Source organism: Pelodiscus sinensis, chromosome 2 (assembly GCF_052426305.1).
Source record: "Pelodiscus sinensis isolate ZL-2025 chromosome 2, ASM5242630v1, whole genome shotgun sequence".
Classification (NCBI taxonomy): Eukaryota; Metazoa; Chordata; order Testudines; family Trionychidae; genus Pelodiscus; species Pelodiscus sinensis.
The window spans coordinates 169,370,674-169,385,174 of NC_143053.1; the positions used below are offsets into that span (position 1 = coordinate 169,370,674).

The 14,501-nt window shown below is 38.0% G+C and overlaps 1 protein-coding gene across 2 annotated transcripts in view; it reads right to left on the reverse strand.

The window, feature by feature from the left end:
* Positions 1–14,501, reverse strand: part of CDK13 (cyclin dependent kinase 13) — a 72,817-nt gene that overhangs the window by 8,716 nt on the left and 49,600 nt on the right. For both annotated transcript variants that reach the window (XM_075921730.2, XM_075921731.2), the window contains exons 8-12: positions 10,964–11,065; positions 10,776–10,853; positions 5,835–5,951; positions 4,877–5,008; positions 1,324–1,529 (exon numbers count right to left, since the gene is read on the reverse strand). In XM_075921730.2, the coding sequence (XP_075777845.2) occupies positions 1,324–1,529; positions 4,877–5,008; positions 5,835–5,951; positions 10,776–10,853; positions 10,964–11,065 (635 nt within the window). The remainder of the gene's footprint in view (positions 1–1,323; positions 1,530–4,876; positions 5,009–5,834; positions 5,952–10,775; positions 10,854–10,963; positions 11,066–14,501) is intronic.

The following is a 14,501-nucleotide window of genomic DNA, read 5'->3' on the forward strand; positions in this document are numbered from 1 at the left end:
GGTTAACTTTTATAACAGCATAACCAACATAACTTTAACCACCGGGGCTCTAATAAATTATCCCATATTGAAGATTAGCATAAAATGTTTAGGATATAAATGGAGTTTCAAAGTCATATCAAGACTTGAGACTACTGTTGCCAAAAGTGACAAACATACAGATGGATTACAATGAGAAGTGAGATGATAAGGAGCAAGAGGTAATAAACTATACTGGGCAGGAGAACTGTATCATTACATTTCTACAACATATATTTGGACCTGTGGCCTACTGTTGGAGAGACCCGATTTGAGATTTATTGTCCATTCAGAATTTAAATGGAGGCACTACACACTTGCACACTTAATTCTAGGAGCTCTCACTTTAATGACCCTACACTTTCTAATGTGCCATGTTAGAAAAACTGTCCATGTCAAACTCTAGCCTGTTCCTTTTTCAGAAGTTTACAAACAAACAATCTATACTTTAGAATGGAAGTTTAAAAATGCTTTGCTTATGGTAAGGGAAGAAGTACCACCTGTTTCAATAAGAAGATATCTCATTTGATTATGGTTATAAATTGACATTTTCTTCCTGATGTCTTCAAAGCAGTTCTTTGTACCAAGGCAGACACTCCAAGCTTGGTTTTCTGCTTTAATGGTTGGAATAACATTGAGGTAGCTCGCTAATTTTCTTGTCATAATACAAGCAGCTCCCTCATTAGCTAGTATCTCAGCTCAGCATTACCAGTTAGAGAGACATGCTAAGGCAGATCTGGGCAGATTATGTAACACAGGAGAAGAATCTATTTGTTGTGAAGATGATGTCTGAATTGAAACCCATGTCCATCAATTTATGTCATGATCAATGAGGTTGCTCCAGACCAGTGCTTTTTTTGTGACAGTACTGCCCAGTACACAGTACTGGCACCTCCAGTCAGAGCTCAATAACTTTTCCCCTAGAGTATGGGCACTTTTTTTTTTTTTTTAAATAAAAAAGCACTGCTCCAGACTATGAAGAGTTCTTCAGTGAGAGTTGGAGCAGCTACTCATGTGCATGGTGATAAGAAACCCTGAGGGGACAACATAGACCAAAAATAAATTAATAAACAACAATTATCAGCAAGATATTTAAATACCAAGTGAAAACTCGTTATTCAAGTCATACTGGGAATGCCTGATTACTAGGAAGAAGATGCATTTTTAAATTTTACACTTTTGCTTCCTTTATCAATGCCAAGAGGTTTCAGGATTTTGAAAGTGTTAACATCTACATTTCTATATGCATACTTAGCAAAGTAACAGACAATTTAATGGGACAAAACTACAAAAAAGTTTACTGACCAAGTGCTACACTAGAGTTGCCCTGAGTAGTGAGTTTGGAAGAAGTCTGCATTCCTTGTGGGGTGTTGGTTCTGCTGTCATCCAGGCCTAAAGACAAATCCTTCCTAGGAATTTTAGCTGCTGTTGTGTCATCTGTCATACCCATCTGCTTCTGCCTTCTACGTTTCTTACTCCACAGTTCATGACAATCTTGCCACAAAGGAAGGCTGTAAAGAAATATAGTAAATATTCAGTATTATTTGAGTACAAAATGTGAAATTAATGCTCAATACATAACAGTCAGAAAAGGTTGGTTTCTGTGAATAAATAATTGTAACAAGTGTGTAATACAATCAATCTCAAAAGGGCTTCTTAACTGAAACTGTGTCAACTGACCTTTTACAGAAAGGAAAGTTACTCTAATATAACTCAGCAAGTTGCAATCCTCTAAACTAACCCAGGACTTTTGCATTAAAATAAATAGTTCAGATATGCTGTTCATTCAATGAAGTTAGGAACAAGCCAGATTCTACTGCTTATCAGGACAGGATCAGAGCACATGAAAACCAATGGTCAGACACTTGGGTCCTGCCTCAGACACTGGCTGGAATCCTCAGACAAAGCTACATACACCTCCTGGCCCCTGTGATCAGAGGCAAAGCCAGCTTGTCTATCAAATATCTATTGAGGTCACATAACAGAAGAGGAAGGGAGCACACACAATCTTAAGTAAACCACTGTTCTTTTCCATTTCCCTTCAGAATGACTTATGAGTTTCAAAGCTGGTTTCAGTGCTGCCCCACAAGCAAGTGAAGCTGGAGATCAACTGTTTGACGAGCTTGTTTTCTAGCTTTAACAAATAGAACTGCTTGGGTTTTTTCACATGCTATTTTTCATGTTGCAGGGTTAAAAGAAAGAAGGAAGCCCTTAGATGGCACTCTGTTACATCAGTAGATATTTTAAACATAAGAATTGAGCATCTGCCATGGCATCATCATTCAATCTCTTACATTTAGCTACAAATATAATGTAAAAACAAATTAACTACTTGCTTGTAACATTCTTATATAACAGAAAATCTTCAGACATGTAAATCAAGTGATTAAACTATTCATTGGTAGGGTGCTGAACAGCTGTTGGTTAACATCCAGGATAGCTAAATAAAAAATATTTTGTGTATCTATGTACCATCAAACACAAGGGACTATGGCTTAAGTCAATTTATTTTTATCAAGGTACAGTTTGGACCTCCCTGGTTTGGCACCCTCATGTTAACCTTTGCTCCTGGTCACCAGCCTCAACAGAGGTCCTGGCCCATCCTGTCACTGGCCCCTCTGCACTCTTGGCTTGGCCAGGGGTCCCAGCCACTTGCAACTCCTTCCCCTCCTGACCCTGGCTAGGCTCTTGACCATCAGCTCCCGCCCCCACCCCCGCCCCCACCATCTACCAGATTCTCAGCCAGTGCCTGCTCCCATCCAGCAGGGAGGGCCCTCTCTGGACCATGGATTTTGCTGCACCAGAGGGTCCTGGATTACCGAGGTTCAACTTGCAACATTATAGGAAGGAGTTCTTAAATCTATGCTCTGGCTACAATGACTTTGATGACCTACCCCACTTTTTTATTTCTAATGAATTAAATAACCAATAAAGCCTAATTTTTAGGAGCAAACCCCACCCTTTCCTTCCTGAAATCTCTTAATTTTAAGAAAAAGGGAGTATGGATAGCAGCAAAAGCTGATTACATAAGCACAACAGGACTAGATGCCCAATACTTGCAGTGCTTCCTTTAATATTTGTGTAGACTGGGCAGCCAGGAAACATTCCCTTTTACTACCACCTCTGCAAAAAGAACAAACCAGTGATGAAGCACATCTGCTCTATAATTTGGAGGCCAGGAAGAGATGCACAGGAGAAACCCCCTAAATCTTTAAAGGCAATGGAAAGTATATAGTAGAGCTTAGATGGTGGGAGAGCTCTGTTGAGACTTGACCATGATTCCCATCTTCCCCACCCTCGTCTGTAGAGTCACTCACTCACTCTCTCTCTGATCTTCTGACAGGACAAGAGTGCCTGGGTATTGTAATGATTAGGTACTTTCATAAATACCAAGAGTGATGACTAAGTTTTTCCATGTGTTTTCCCATCACCTACAGAAACAGAGTAGGAAAGGGGAATTGTGGCTGTGCCATGGCCTCCCGCAGAACTACCTGCTTTCTCTTTCCCCACCCCCCGCCTCTGATACAGTAGTATCAGAAATTTTCAGCAGTTACACATTTACTTAAAATGCGTTTATTAAACATCTCTACTTGCAGTTCACTTTTAAACCAAACAGCTTAATTCTGAAGCGTACCATGCCCCTAAATTACCATGTTTGGACCACATTCAGCACACTGATCCTGTAATGCTTACCCATTTTATTTAGTAAGTCCTGTTACAACATGAAACTTTACTAATAACATGAGAATCAACCCAAGCCATCCCTGGAAACTGAACCTTATTACAAGAGGCACTCCTTTTTTAAAAAAACCACTATTTTATGTTTTAATTTTCTCGGAACTGCACATTTGATTTGTTCAATATTGTTGAAGATTTGACAAACTGGAACTTGAGCAGACCATTAACACAGACAAATTGGGGCTTCATATATTGAGAAGGAAACAGCAATCCCCTAATGAGTGTAGATACTGGAGTCCAAGGAAACGAAACAAAAAAAGTGGAATAAATGTTTTTATCCTTGTTATTTAGGGACATTCATTCTTCTAAGTACATTTGGCAGGTCACTAAAGGTACATCTACACAGCAGCGTTATTTTGGAATAACTGTGTGTGTCTACGCTACAAGCTGTTATTTTGAAATAACATTGAGCTGGAGGACTTCTTACTCAGACTCATGATATTCCTCTTTTTACAAGGAGTAACGGAAGTTGAAAGAAGAACATTCTTCCTTTGACTTCCTGCTGTACAGACAGCTTAATTCAGCTTTTGGCGCTATTTCAACTTCAGCTACACAATTAACATAACTGGAGTTGTTTTGCTTAATTCGACTTTAGCCTCGCTGTGTAGATGTACCCTAACTCTAGGAAAGATATACAGAATGCCTAACCAACCAAACATGGAACTATTGTACAGTCCCCTTGTTCACAGTACAGGAGCTACTCAACTTGATAGCTCTCTTAGGCCTTGTCTATATTTACATAGAGATCCATGCTCTAGAGATTGAGCTTCAGTAGTTTGATGTAGCAGGTCTAGTAAGGACCTGCTAAATCAATTGCTGAGTTCAGCAAACCCTGGTACTCCATAGGGTTGCAAGGAGTAAGGCAAGTCACAGTGGGACTGCCCCATAAATTAAATTTATAGACTGCAGCTATGCAATTCTTGCAGCTGGAGATGCACATCTTAAAATTGGATTTATTCCCCCACGACCCGTGTAGACTTCTTTAATGGGGCAATTACTAATATCTAATACCTTTGTGTTATGCTTTTACTATCTTTATTTACACCACTACCCAAACATTAAACACATACTCCCACTTTCGTATCAGGTAAAAGCTAACATGATCACAGAAGTAACTTACTCTGGTGGAGGCATTTTAGAAGGTTCCACATCTCGCAGAAACTCACACTGAAGAGCCTGCTCAGCTGTGCAACGCTTGCTGGGGTCCAAAGCAAGCATATAATCAAACAGATCTAATGCAGCTGGTGGAATACTAGTAAGAAGAGGAGAAAAATAGGGGGCAGAGTTATGTTTGTTATTTCAGATGCCATTTCTTTGTGTTATAAAAAACTTACACTTTAATTTGGCTTACTAGATTTTAATTATATTATTTAAAATTGGGATTTTTCATTAATACATTTGTTTTCCTTTTAACAAGGTTCTAATATTACTATATACTTTGGAATTTAGCAGACAGATTTATATTTTTAATTGGACAATAATTCTATTGCTTTAAAGTTACCCAAGTAGGCTCCACTAATATAAACAGGATAATACATTTTCCTAAGCCCCCAAAATTGTTGAAGGAGAAAAGGCAGCGTAAGCAGTCTTACAGATGTTTTCTACAACCTTCATGTTTGTTATTTCCATGAGACAACTCCACTATCATTATTTTAGGAGACATGGCTTTAGAGAATTAGTCTTGCATACTGTATTTATGACCACCAAGTCCCTAATGTTAGTCACTTTTAATTGTGATGGGCTAAGTCTATAAAGCTGCTTTTAGCTATAGGGACAATGAGCACATGCACCAATGAGCAAGTTTCACCAAGGTCTGAAGAGCAACCATTTCACAAGTACAAAGCTGTCAGGCAGATAACATACTTGGGTCCTTACCCCCTTCCTTGATACATGTACACAGGTCCCATTAACTAACATATCTAGAAGCTCAGCATGCATATCAAAGAAAGGATAGGGTAGGTCACTTCTCTCTACCTTTGACTGAACCCACAAACAAATCTTTGAAAAAATAATGAAATTCTTAGAAGAACTAAGAAAACAATGCAATGCAGATGATTAAATTAAGTCTTCAGCCTTACAAAGCAAACTCTTCTCGCAACTTTCGACGATACTGCTTCTTTGGTTTCATGGTGTTGAAATAGGCTAACTTTATTACATCAGGCCAGACTGCAGGACAAGGACTCCCACAAATTCGGCTGTACACCAAAAACAAAAACAAAACCGTCAATGTATGAGATCAAACACCAACAAGGAATGTGGTTTTACAATCATCAAAGGCATTAACAAACAGAACAAATTCTAGTCTCAAGATCATCTTATTTGAAGAAGTGGGTGTTTGTTGCCCATGAAAGCAGGCACCAAAGGACTATTCATTTTTAAAGTTACAGACTAACACAGCTATCTCTCTAAGACTTCTCATCTCCATGAACGTGTTCACAAGCCTCCTGTGATCCATGCCATGAAGTTTTTCAAGAGTTGGGAAGGAAGTGTTGGTAAATATTCACTCTTAACACTCTATAAACTATATTATTTCATCCACACTTCTCCAAAGAAGAGGCTCTTTATAACCAATTACTGTGTTCTTGAAAATGATAGAAAATCCCACTTAGGGATGTGAAGGTTTAACTGGCTAATCAGTGCACCCTTCCCCACCACACCTAGCCACGGGCCGGGAGGGGAGTGCTCCAGCTTGAGTAGGCAAGAACGTCTTCCCTCTCCCCCCAACATGGTGGGCCCTGCCCAGCTGGAGCAGACCTTCGCCTGTGGCATACCGCAGGCAGGGGGCTGCTCCAGCCCAGCTCTAGCCCACCCCTCATAGTGCCACAGGTGGTTAACTGGTTAAACCTAAAGCTTAACTGGTTAACAATTTACATGGGATTTTACATCCCTAACTCCATTTGGCACACTAAGGTAGTGTCCCATCTACCCTAATCAAAGGTTAGTTTCTTTCATGGATGGCTAGGTGTGAGAAATTTAAAAGATAGGAGTAAATTTGGATGATGGGCACTTCCTACATTTAGGGAGCTATTAGGTTTCTCTCTTACTCTTGATGTGGAAAGGAACTCTGACAAATGACTTGAGTTAAACACTTCATTGCTAAGAATGTAGTTACCAGATGAATGGAAAGGAGCCTTGTGAGGACCAAAAGTGGTGGCAGAGGTGAAACATGGTACTTGATTCTTAAACATAATAAAAAGGACCAGGGATTGAATTAAAAAAAATCAGAACTATCTTTTGGCTAAAGAAGGTCACTAAGCCAAACGCACCTCTCTACCTGTGGTTGCACAAATCCGTCCCTTCACCTGGCCTTGTCTAGAGTAGCATTTAAAATGGGGTGTTCCAATAGGTTAGCTACTACACTTTTCAAAAGTCTGTTGTGGATCCATCAGTGTAGATGTTAATATAAGCAAACCTGACTGAGTTAAAACCCAAACTCTCCTCAACAAATATTGAAGGCAATGGGTCTTGTCCACACTAGGCTTTTGAAAAACATATTCTATCAGTAACCTTTTCATCCTAAGGCAGACAAAGACACCTAATATGAAAACTAGGGTATCTACTTGTGGGTTTCACAGCCAGAAAGCTAATTTTACATAAATGCCAGGTGAACCGTTACATGTTTGTTTTCAAACTTCTACAGGAAGTTTTTCCTATAGTAGGCTCTTGGGCAGAAGAGCCTACGTCCTTTATTGTCTCTAAGTTCCAGAAAGACTGGAAGTATTTTCTACATCACTAACAACTTATCTGTAGACCATCTTTAAACCACTGTAAAATGCTTTTATACCTATTTGTGTGAGGTACACAAGTACACAAAAAAGGCCATACTGGGTCAGACCCAAACCAGGGGAGTGAACATAACAGGTAATCATCAAGTGATCCCTCTCCTGCCATCCATTTCCAGCCTCTGACAAAAGAGAGGCTAGGGACACCATTCCTACCCATCCTGGCTAACAGCCCTTGATGGACATACCCTTCATGAATTTATCTAGTTCTTTCTTGAACCCTCCTAAAGACAGCACAAAGGTATGAATAAAGACATTACCTGGCTAGCATACTCCCTTCCACATCCTAATGACTTAACCAACCAATGGGTACTTAGAGAAGATGCAAATTGTTCTTATCAGCTTCTTGTAACACGAACACTCTAATTCACTATTTCCCCCCTTCCTTTCGTTGCCCTCCCCCGCCTCCCATCTCCTATTTATTTTGGGACTGGACTTTTAATATTCCATTCATCTGAAGAATCTGTACAGGAAAAACTTAAAAAAAAACCAAATAGTCTAGTAGCACTTTATAGACTAACAAAACATGTAGATGGTATCATGAGCTTTCGTGGGCACAGCCCACTACTTCAGATGACAGGTAGTGCCCACGAAAGCTCATGATACCATCTACATGTTTTGTTAGTCTATAAAGTGCTACCAGACCTTTTGTTGTGTTTTAAGTTTAGCCTGTACAGACTAACTCGGCTACTCCTTGAAGCTTCTCGTAGATTAGTAAGGCATGATTTCCCTTTACAAAAACCATGTTGACTTTTTCCCACCAAATTATATTCATCTATGTGTCTGACAATTTTATTCTTTACTATAGTTTCAACTAATTTGCCTGGTAATGACGTTAGACCTACCAGTCTGTAATTACCAGGATCACCTCTAGAGCCCTTTTTTAAATATTGCCATCACATTAGCGATCTTCCAGACATTAGGTACAGAAGCTGATTTAAAGGATAGGTTACACTTGGGTGAATGCCATCTGCTCCCGGTAATTTGTTACTGTTAAGTTTATCAATTTGTTCCAAAACATCCTCTAATGACACCTCAATCTGGGACAATTCCTCACATGTGTCACCTAAAAGGAATTACTCAGGTTTGGGAATCTCCCTAACATCCTCAGCCCTGAAGACCGAAGCGAAGAATTCATTTAGTTTCTCCACAATTATCTTATCTTTGAGTGCACCTGTAGCATCTCAATTGTCCAGGAGCCCCATAGGTTGTTTGGCAGGCTTCCTGCTTCTGATGTATTTAAAAAAACATTTTGCTATTACTTTTTAAGTTCCTGGCTAGCTGTTCTTCAAACGCCTTTTTGGCTTTTCTTATATTTTTACACTTAATTTGACAGAGCTTATATGCTCCTTTCTATTTTCCTCACTAGGACTTAACTTCCACTTTTTAACAATGCCTTTTTTTCCTCTCACTGCTTCTTTTACTTGGTTAAGCCAAGCCACGGAGGCACTTTTTTGGTTCTTTTACTAATTTGGGGTATACATTTAAGTTGGGCCTCTATTATGGTGTCTTTGAAAAGTTTTCATGCAACTTGCAGGGATTTTACTTTGTCACTGTACTTTTTAATTTCTGTTTAACTAACTTCCTCATTTTTGCGTAGTTCCCCATTCTGAGATTAAATGCCACAGTGTTGGGCTGCTGAGGTGTTTTTCTCACTACAGGGATGTTAAATTTAATTAAATTATGGCCACTATTTCCTAGCAGTCCCGTTATATTTACCTCTTGGACCAGATCCTGCACTCCCCTTAGGACTAAATCAAGAATTGCCTCTCCCCTTGTGGGTTCCAGAACCAGCTCCTCCAAGAAGCAGTAGATATCAAAATTTTTTATCTCTGCATCCCATCCTGAGGCAACGTGTATCCAGTCAATATGGGGATAGTTGAAATCTCCACTATTATTAAGTTTTTTATTTTGATTGCCTCTCTAATCTCCCTTACCAGTTCACAGTCACTATCACTAGCCTATTAGCTGCAGCATATTCTGGAAAAGTAGTTAGACTCTGCTAATTTTCCTTCTAGACCTTTTTCTGGTCCAAGTCTATCTGTAGTCTTGAAATATTTGGGGGAAAGGCCACGGAGGAAAATAAAACAAAATGCTGATAGCCACCCATGATACTGATAGAGGCTTTAAATTAAATTAATTAAAAGTGGCTTACAAGCTGAAAATGTACAATATGACATGACTAAGAACTGATTCCATTATGGGTAGTTTATGTTCAAATTAAAATATTCTGGGAATGGTCCCAATGTATTAAATTTTACAAATTATATCAATTCACTCTTTACAAAACTATGTCCAGTTCTGGTAAAGAAAGCCAGAACTGGAATTAAAGTGCAGTGCTGCCATCTCGTGGTTAAAGCAAAAACATTCACACAGCATGAGTTTTGACTCAAAAGTGAAAAAATGACAAGATGTTTTGCACCTTCTAAAAGGTGGTTGTACTTTTACAGACCAACTTTCCTACATATTACATATAGCTTTTACCGCCCACATAGATTTACTGCTTTTCAGAATCAAATATTTCACACTTGAAAAGTGATCAGGGCAAAGGAGCAATTCACTGACTCATTCTCTTTTTCCTTTTCCAGAAAGACGTTTCCTTGCCATTGCCTAGGTTGATTATGATATCAAAAGCAGGAGACATCATTAGCCACCAGAATAAAGAAAAGAGTCTCTGACTAATTCAAGCATCTACTGCCCAAGAAGATCCACTGGGGCAGAAAGGGTCTCTCCCTCCAACATATCTGACAATTCGTTACAGAAAGTAGAGAAACCCTCCCTATGGCAGAACAAATAAGTATCATAGGATCAGCAGTATGCAGAGAACCTAGCCCTAAGCAAAGCTTTCCATTTTAGTCATTCTTTAGTCCCCTATGGGGCTTTTTTCCTGCTTGCTGATGAGAGAATGGAGTAAGGAAGCTGCAATCTCACCTGATTAAAAACTGGGCATGTCAAATGCCCAGTTATGAGATGAGCTTGAGTAAGGTATAACTCCCACTACGCTATAAAAAGTTCTACTTACCACTGCACTGCTATGCCATGGAAAGCTACGAGGCAATTTGCAAATTCATAGTGATTTGTTTTATATTGTCCCAAAAATCTACCACATTTTTATTCTGAGAAGCAACTGTGACAACCTTTTAAATGTTAATATTGTAACTCCATTTTTTCAATGCTTATTAAAAAGTGCTATGGATTTTATAAAGTACCAACTACACTGTGTTATCTAAAAGTTACCTTATTAGTTCCAGCTGAGCAAGTTCCTGATTTGCTTGAAATATTGGTTTTTTAGTAAAAAGTTCACCCAGGATACAGCTGTAAAATAAGATTACATAATTCCATCAATATCATTTCATATAAAATTATTTAAGATTTATTTTGTTTAAATGATCTATACTCAACACTTATGTATTATAACTTCTTACCCACAGCTCCAGACATCTATGGCTGGTGTGTATCTTTCCTCCCCAAGCAGAAGTTCAGGAGGCCGGTACCATAAAGTAATAACTTTGTTGGTATATGGTCGACTGACACACACACACACACACACAAACAAAAAAAAAGACAGATTCAATATTTCTCTTAAAATGAGACTGTAGTTAACTAATCAAAGTTGAGGTTTCATTATTATAATTTTATTTTTAAGATGTTCCAATTTTCATTCCTTTTTACTAATATGGAGGCTGCTGCCACTATCGCATGAAGCTAAATCTTGTCATCTGCCTAAATCTACCAAAGGACAGTGTGAAACAGTATCTCAAAGATAAATGATCATCACCATCCTCATAAGTATTAAATATCATCAGGCTTCAGAATTAAATACCTATACTGCTAACTATCTAATTGCTGATCATTTCAAAGATAAGACATTAGCTAATATGTCCATCCACAGCTGTTAGGTGCAGTAACTGACACAGTAATTTGTTTGCTTGACTGCTAAACAAAAAGAGTTCAACAGTGAAAATAATTCAACTCATCATGCCCACAAAGAAGAGAAGCACACATGCAGCTGTTCCCTACTATCACAAGCTTCAACTACCTCTTGGGTTTCAAAACTCACAAATCTTCATTGATTCCAATAGCCCCAACCTCCCATTCACAAGCTATAAAAGCTTCCAGGCCTCACTGAAAGACTTCTGCAGTGTTTTGGGGCATCGCCAATACAAAAAAAATATATAGTTTAGTTTTAAGTTTGAAGACAGTATAAATAATGAAAATATCACAACAGAACAGTGCTATTGCCAAATCTATTCCAATAGAAGTTTCTATTTTTGCATATCCTTAGGAGATGCCATAGAATATCCAATGTTCAGCAGCCCTTGCCACAGAACACAGTCACTGATTGTTAATGTCCATCACTACATCCCCAATAACCAGCATGATTTTAGCTATTAATATTATGTAACTTGAAATTTTTACACAATTTGAAAGCTAAGATTCCAGTAAAATGTAAGCAGTGAATAGCAATGTTTCAGCATTCATAGTTTTAAAACACAACAGCCAATACTACTGAAGTTACCTCTCCTAGCTTTCCTGGTAGAGTTTATAGATAACTGAAAAGCACCATTTCATATCTGTCATCGTTAATAAAGCATTAGGTTAGTGCCAACAGTTAGGTTTGAACTGCAAATGCACAGAGGTATAAAGTGAAGTATTTCAATAACTTATATATGCTTAAAAAAGAAAGATACAAGGAAACTCTACCTTCTACAACAGGTGAACATTCCACATTGCAAATTACACCATTGTTATGTTCAATATAATTGCCTGATCAACTAAACACAGTGATCTATAATGTAGACTTCTGTATTTACTGAAAAGGACATAAAATTGATAACCTTATACTAAAAGAATCCACTCGTAGTGGCTCCACAAGCATGCACAAACACACACAACTGGTAACATATTCATAAGTGCTAAATGACTTTGGCTCTTAAGTCACTTTTGAAAATTTGACTTCTTGGAAATTTTACCTGTCCCTCCACATATATGCCAGGTTTATCCAGACAAGATTATTTTTTTCAGCAGTATTTAGACAGATTTGACTTTTTTTGTTACTGAATTTCTCTATTAATATTCAATTGTTAACGATTTCTCAACAGAGCTTTGTTTCAACAGGTACATTCCTATGTAATGTCTCACACTTTTTAATCTGGAAAATGTTGTATGTTCATAAGTGATTTTTTTTAATAGTCAGATGCACAATTGTGAGTGCAATTACCACAATACTGACAGGAAGCTGGGTAAATATGTACAGAAATGTACATGCTAATGAATAATTATGGCTAATTACTCCCTTTGTACATTGAAAATCTATTCATGCATGTTAAGTACACAATTACAAGTATGTTTTACCTATGGCTTAGTTATAAAAAGCTTACTTTAAGACTTTTCAAATATACCGCATATTTCGGTTAATTTAGCATTAAAGTAATACTTAAAAATGTTGCTGCAAGGTCCCAAATCTTTCTAAATGCTGTTTAATCAAATCAGTAAATTGTCAAAAAATATAATTCAGTTAGCAAAAACATATGGAAAAACTGTTGCAGCATGCTCCTTAATATTCATTAAATCTCTCTATTACGGAGAAGGAAACATGTACTCAATGAGAAGCTGAATCAGAAATGAGATGCCATGCAGCTAACAAGATTACAAATACCCTTCCAAATGTAATATACGGATATGGTAAAAAAATTAATAAGTTTTACTACTGGATATAGTGACATACAAAGTAATGATGCTGCTTGTGTGTATACTAAAACTAGCTGTTTAGCATTAAAATTGTTGAAAAAAAATTGGATAAATACATTTTTCACAATCCCAAAGAGCAATCTGAATTTTACCCCAGCAATATATTTTAATTAATTGATAAAAAGAGCTTTTAATAAGCTGATATCATCTGTTAATGACAGTCAGTCAGGATTTAATGGAAATTACACACAAAAACTAAACGGCTACGTCTATACTGGCCCCTTTTCCGGAAGGGGCATGTTAATTTCAGCGATCACAATAGGGAAATCCGCGGGGGATTTAAATATCCCCCGCGGCATTTAAATAAAAATGTCCGCCGCTTTTTTCCGGCTTTTAGAAAAGCTGGAAAAGAGCGTCTACACTGGCCCCGATCCTCCGGAAAAAGCGCCCTTTCCGGAGGATCTTATTCCTACTTTTCCGGAGGATCGGGGCCAGTGTAGACGCTCTTTTCCGGCTTTTCTAAAAGCCGGAAAAAAGCGGCGGACATTTTTATTTAAATGCCGCGGGGGATATTTAAATCCCCCGCGGATTTCCCTATTGCGATCGCTGAAATTAACATGCCCCTTCCGGAAAAGGGGCCAGTGTAGACGTAGCCAACAAGTGTGGGGCACATTGAAAAAACTGAGATAAGATTGTATTCATTCACTGTGAGCAAGTGAAAGTCTCCATTAAATTTGATGGAGCAAGTGTCTCCATTACATTTTCTAGCTGGTGCTTCGTTATCCAATCCCACATTTTTCCTTTAACATGTTAGAGATGATTAAATACAAACTTTCAAAATCAAGTATGAGCAAACAAATTGTTTGCGCAAAATGGCCAGATATGCCACTGAGCTCCTATGCAAGTATCCAAAATGAATATATGTTATGGTATAATGGTATAAAGTTAAAGGTGCACATTCAGTTTTGGAAACCAGATTCTGCATGTTACAACATTAGAGGAAAATGACTACAAGTAGGAAACATTAAAGTACAATTTTTTTACAAGTTGCTATACCATATTACAGTCAACAACTATTTGCTTAGATACAGGCATGGTAAAACAGTAAAACACCAGCATCAAACATTTTGTTAAATTTCATCTCCGTGTATTCGTTCTCAAAAGTTTTTAAACACCTCTAGTTAAAAATGAGATGTCGTAAAATCTACTTTTCCCTTTCCATTTGAACCCCTCCCAGATGTACCAACAGGCATAACAATGTCCACATTAGGG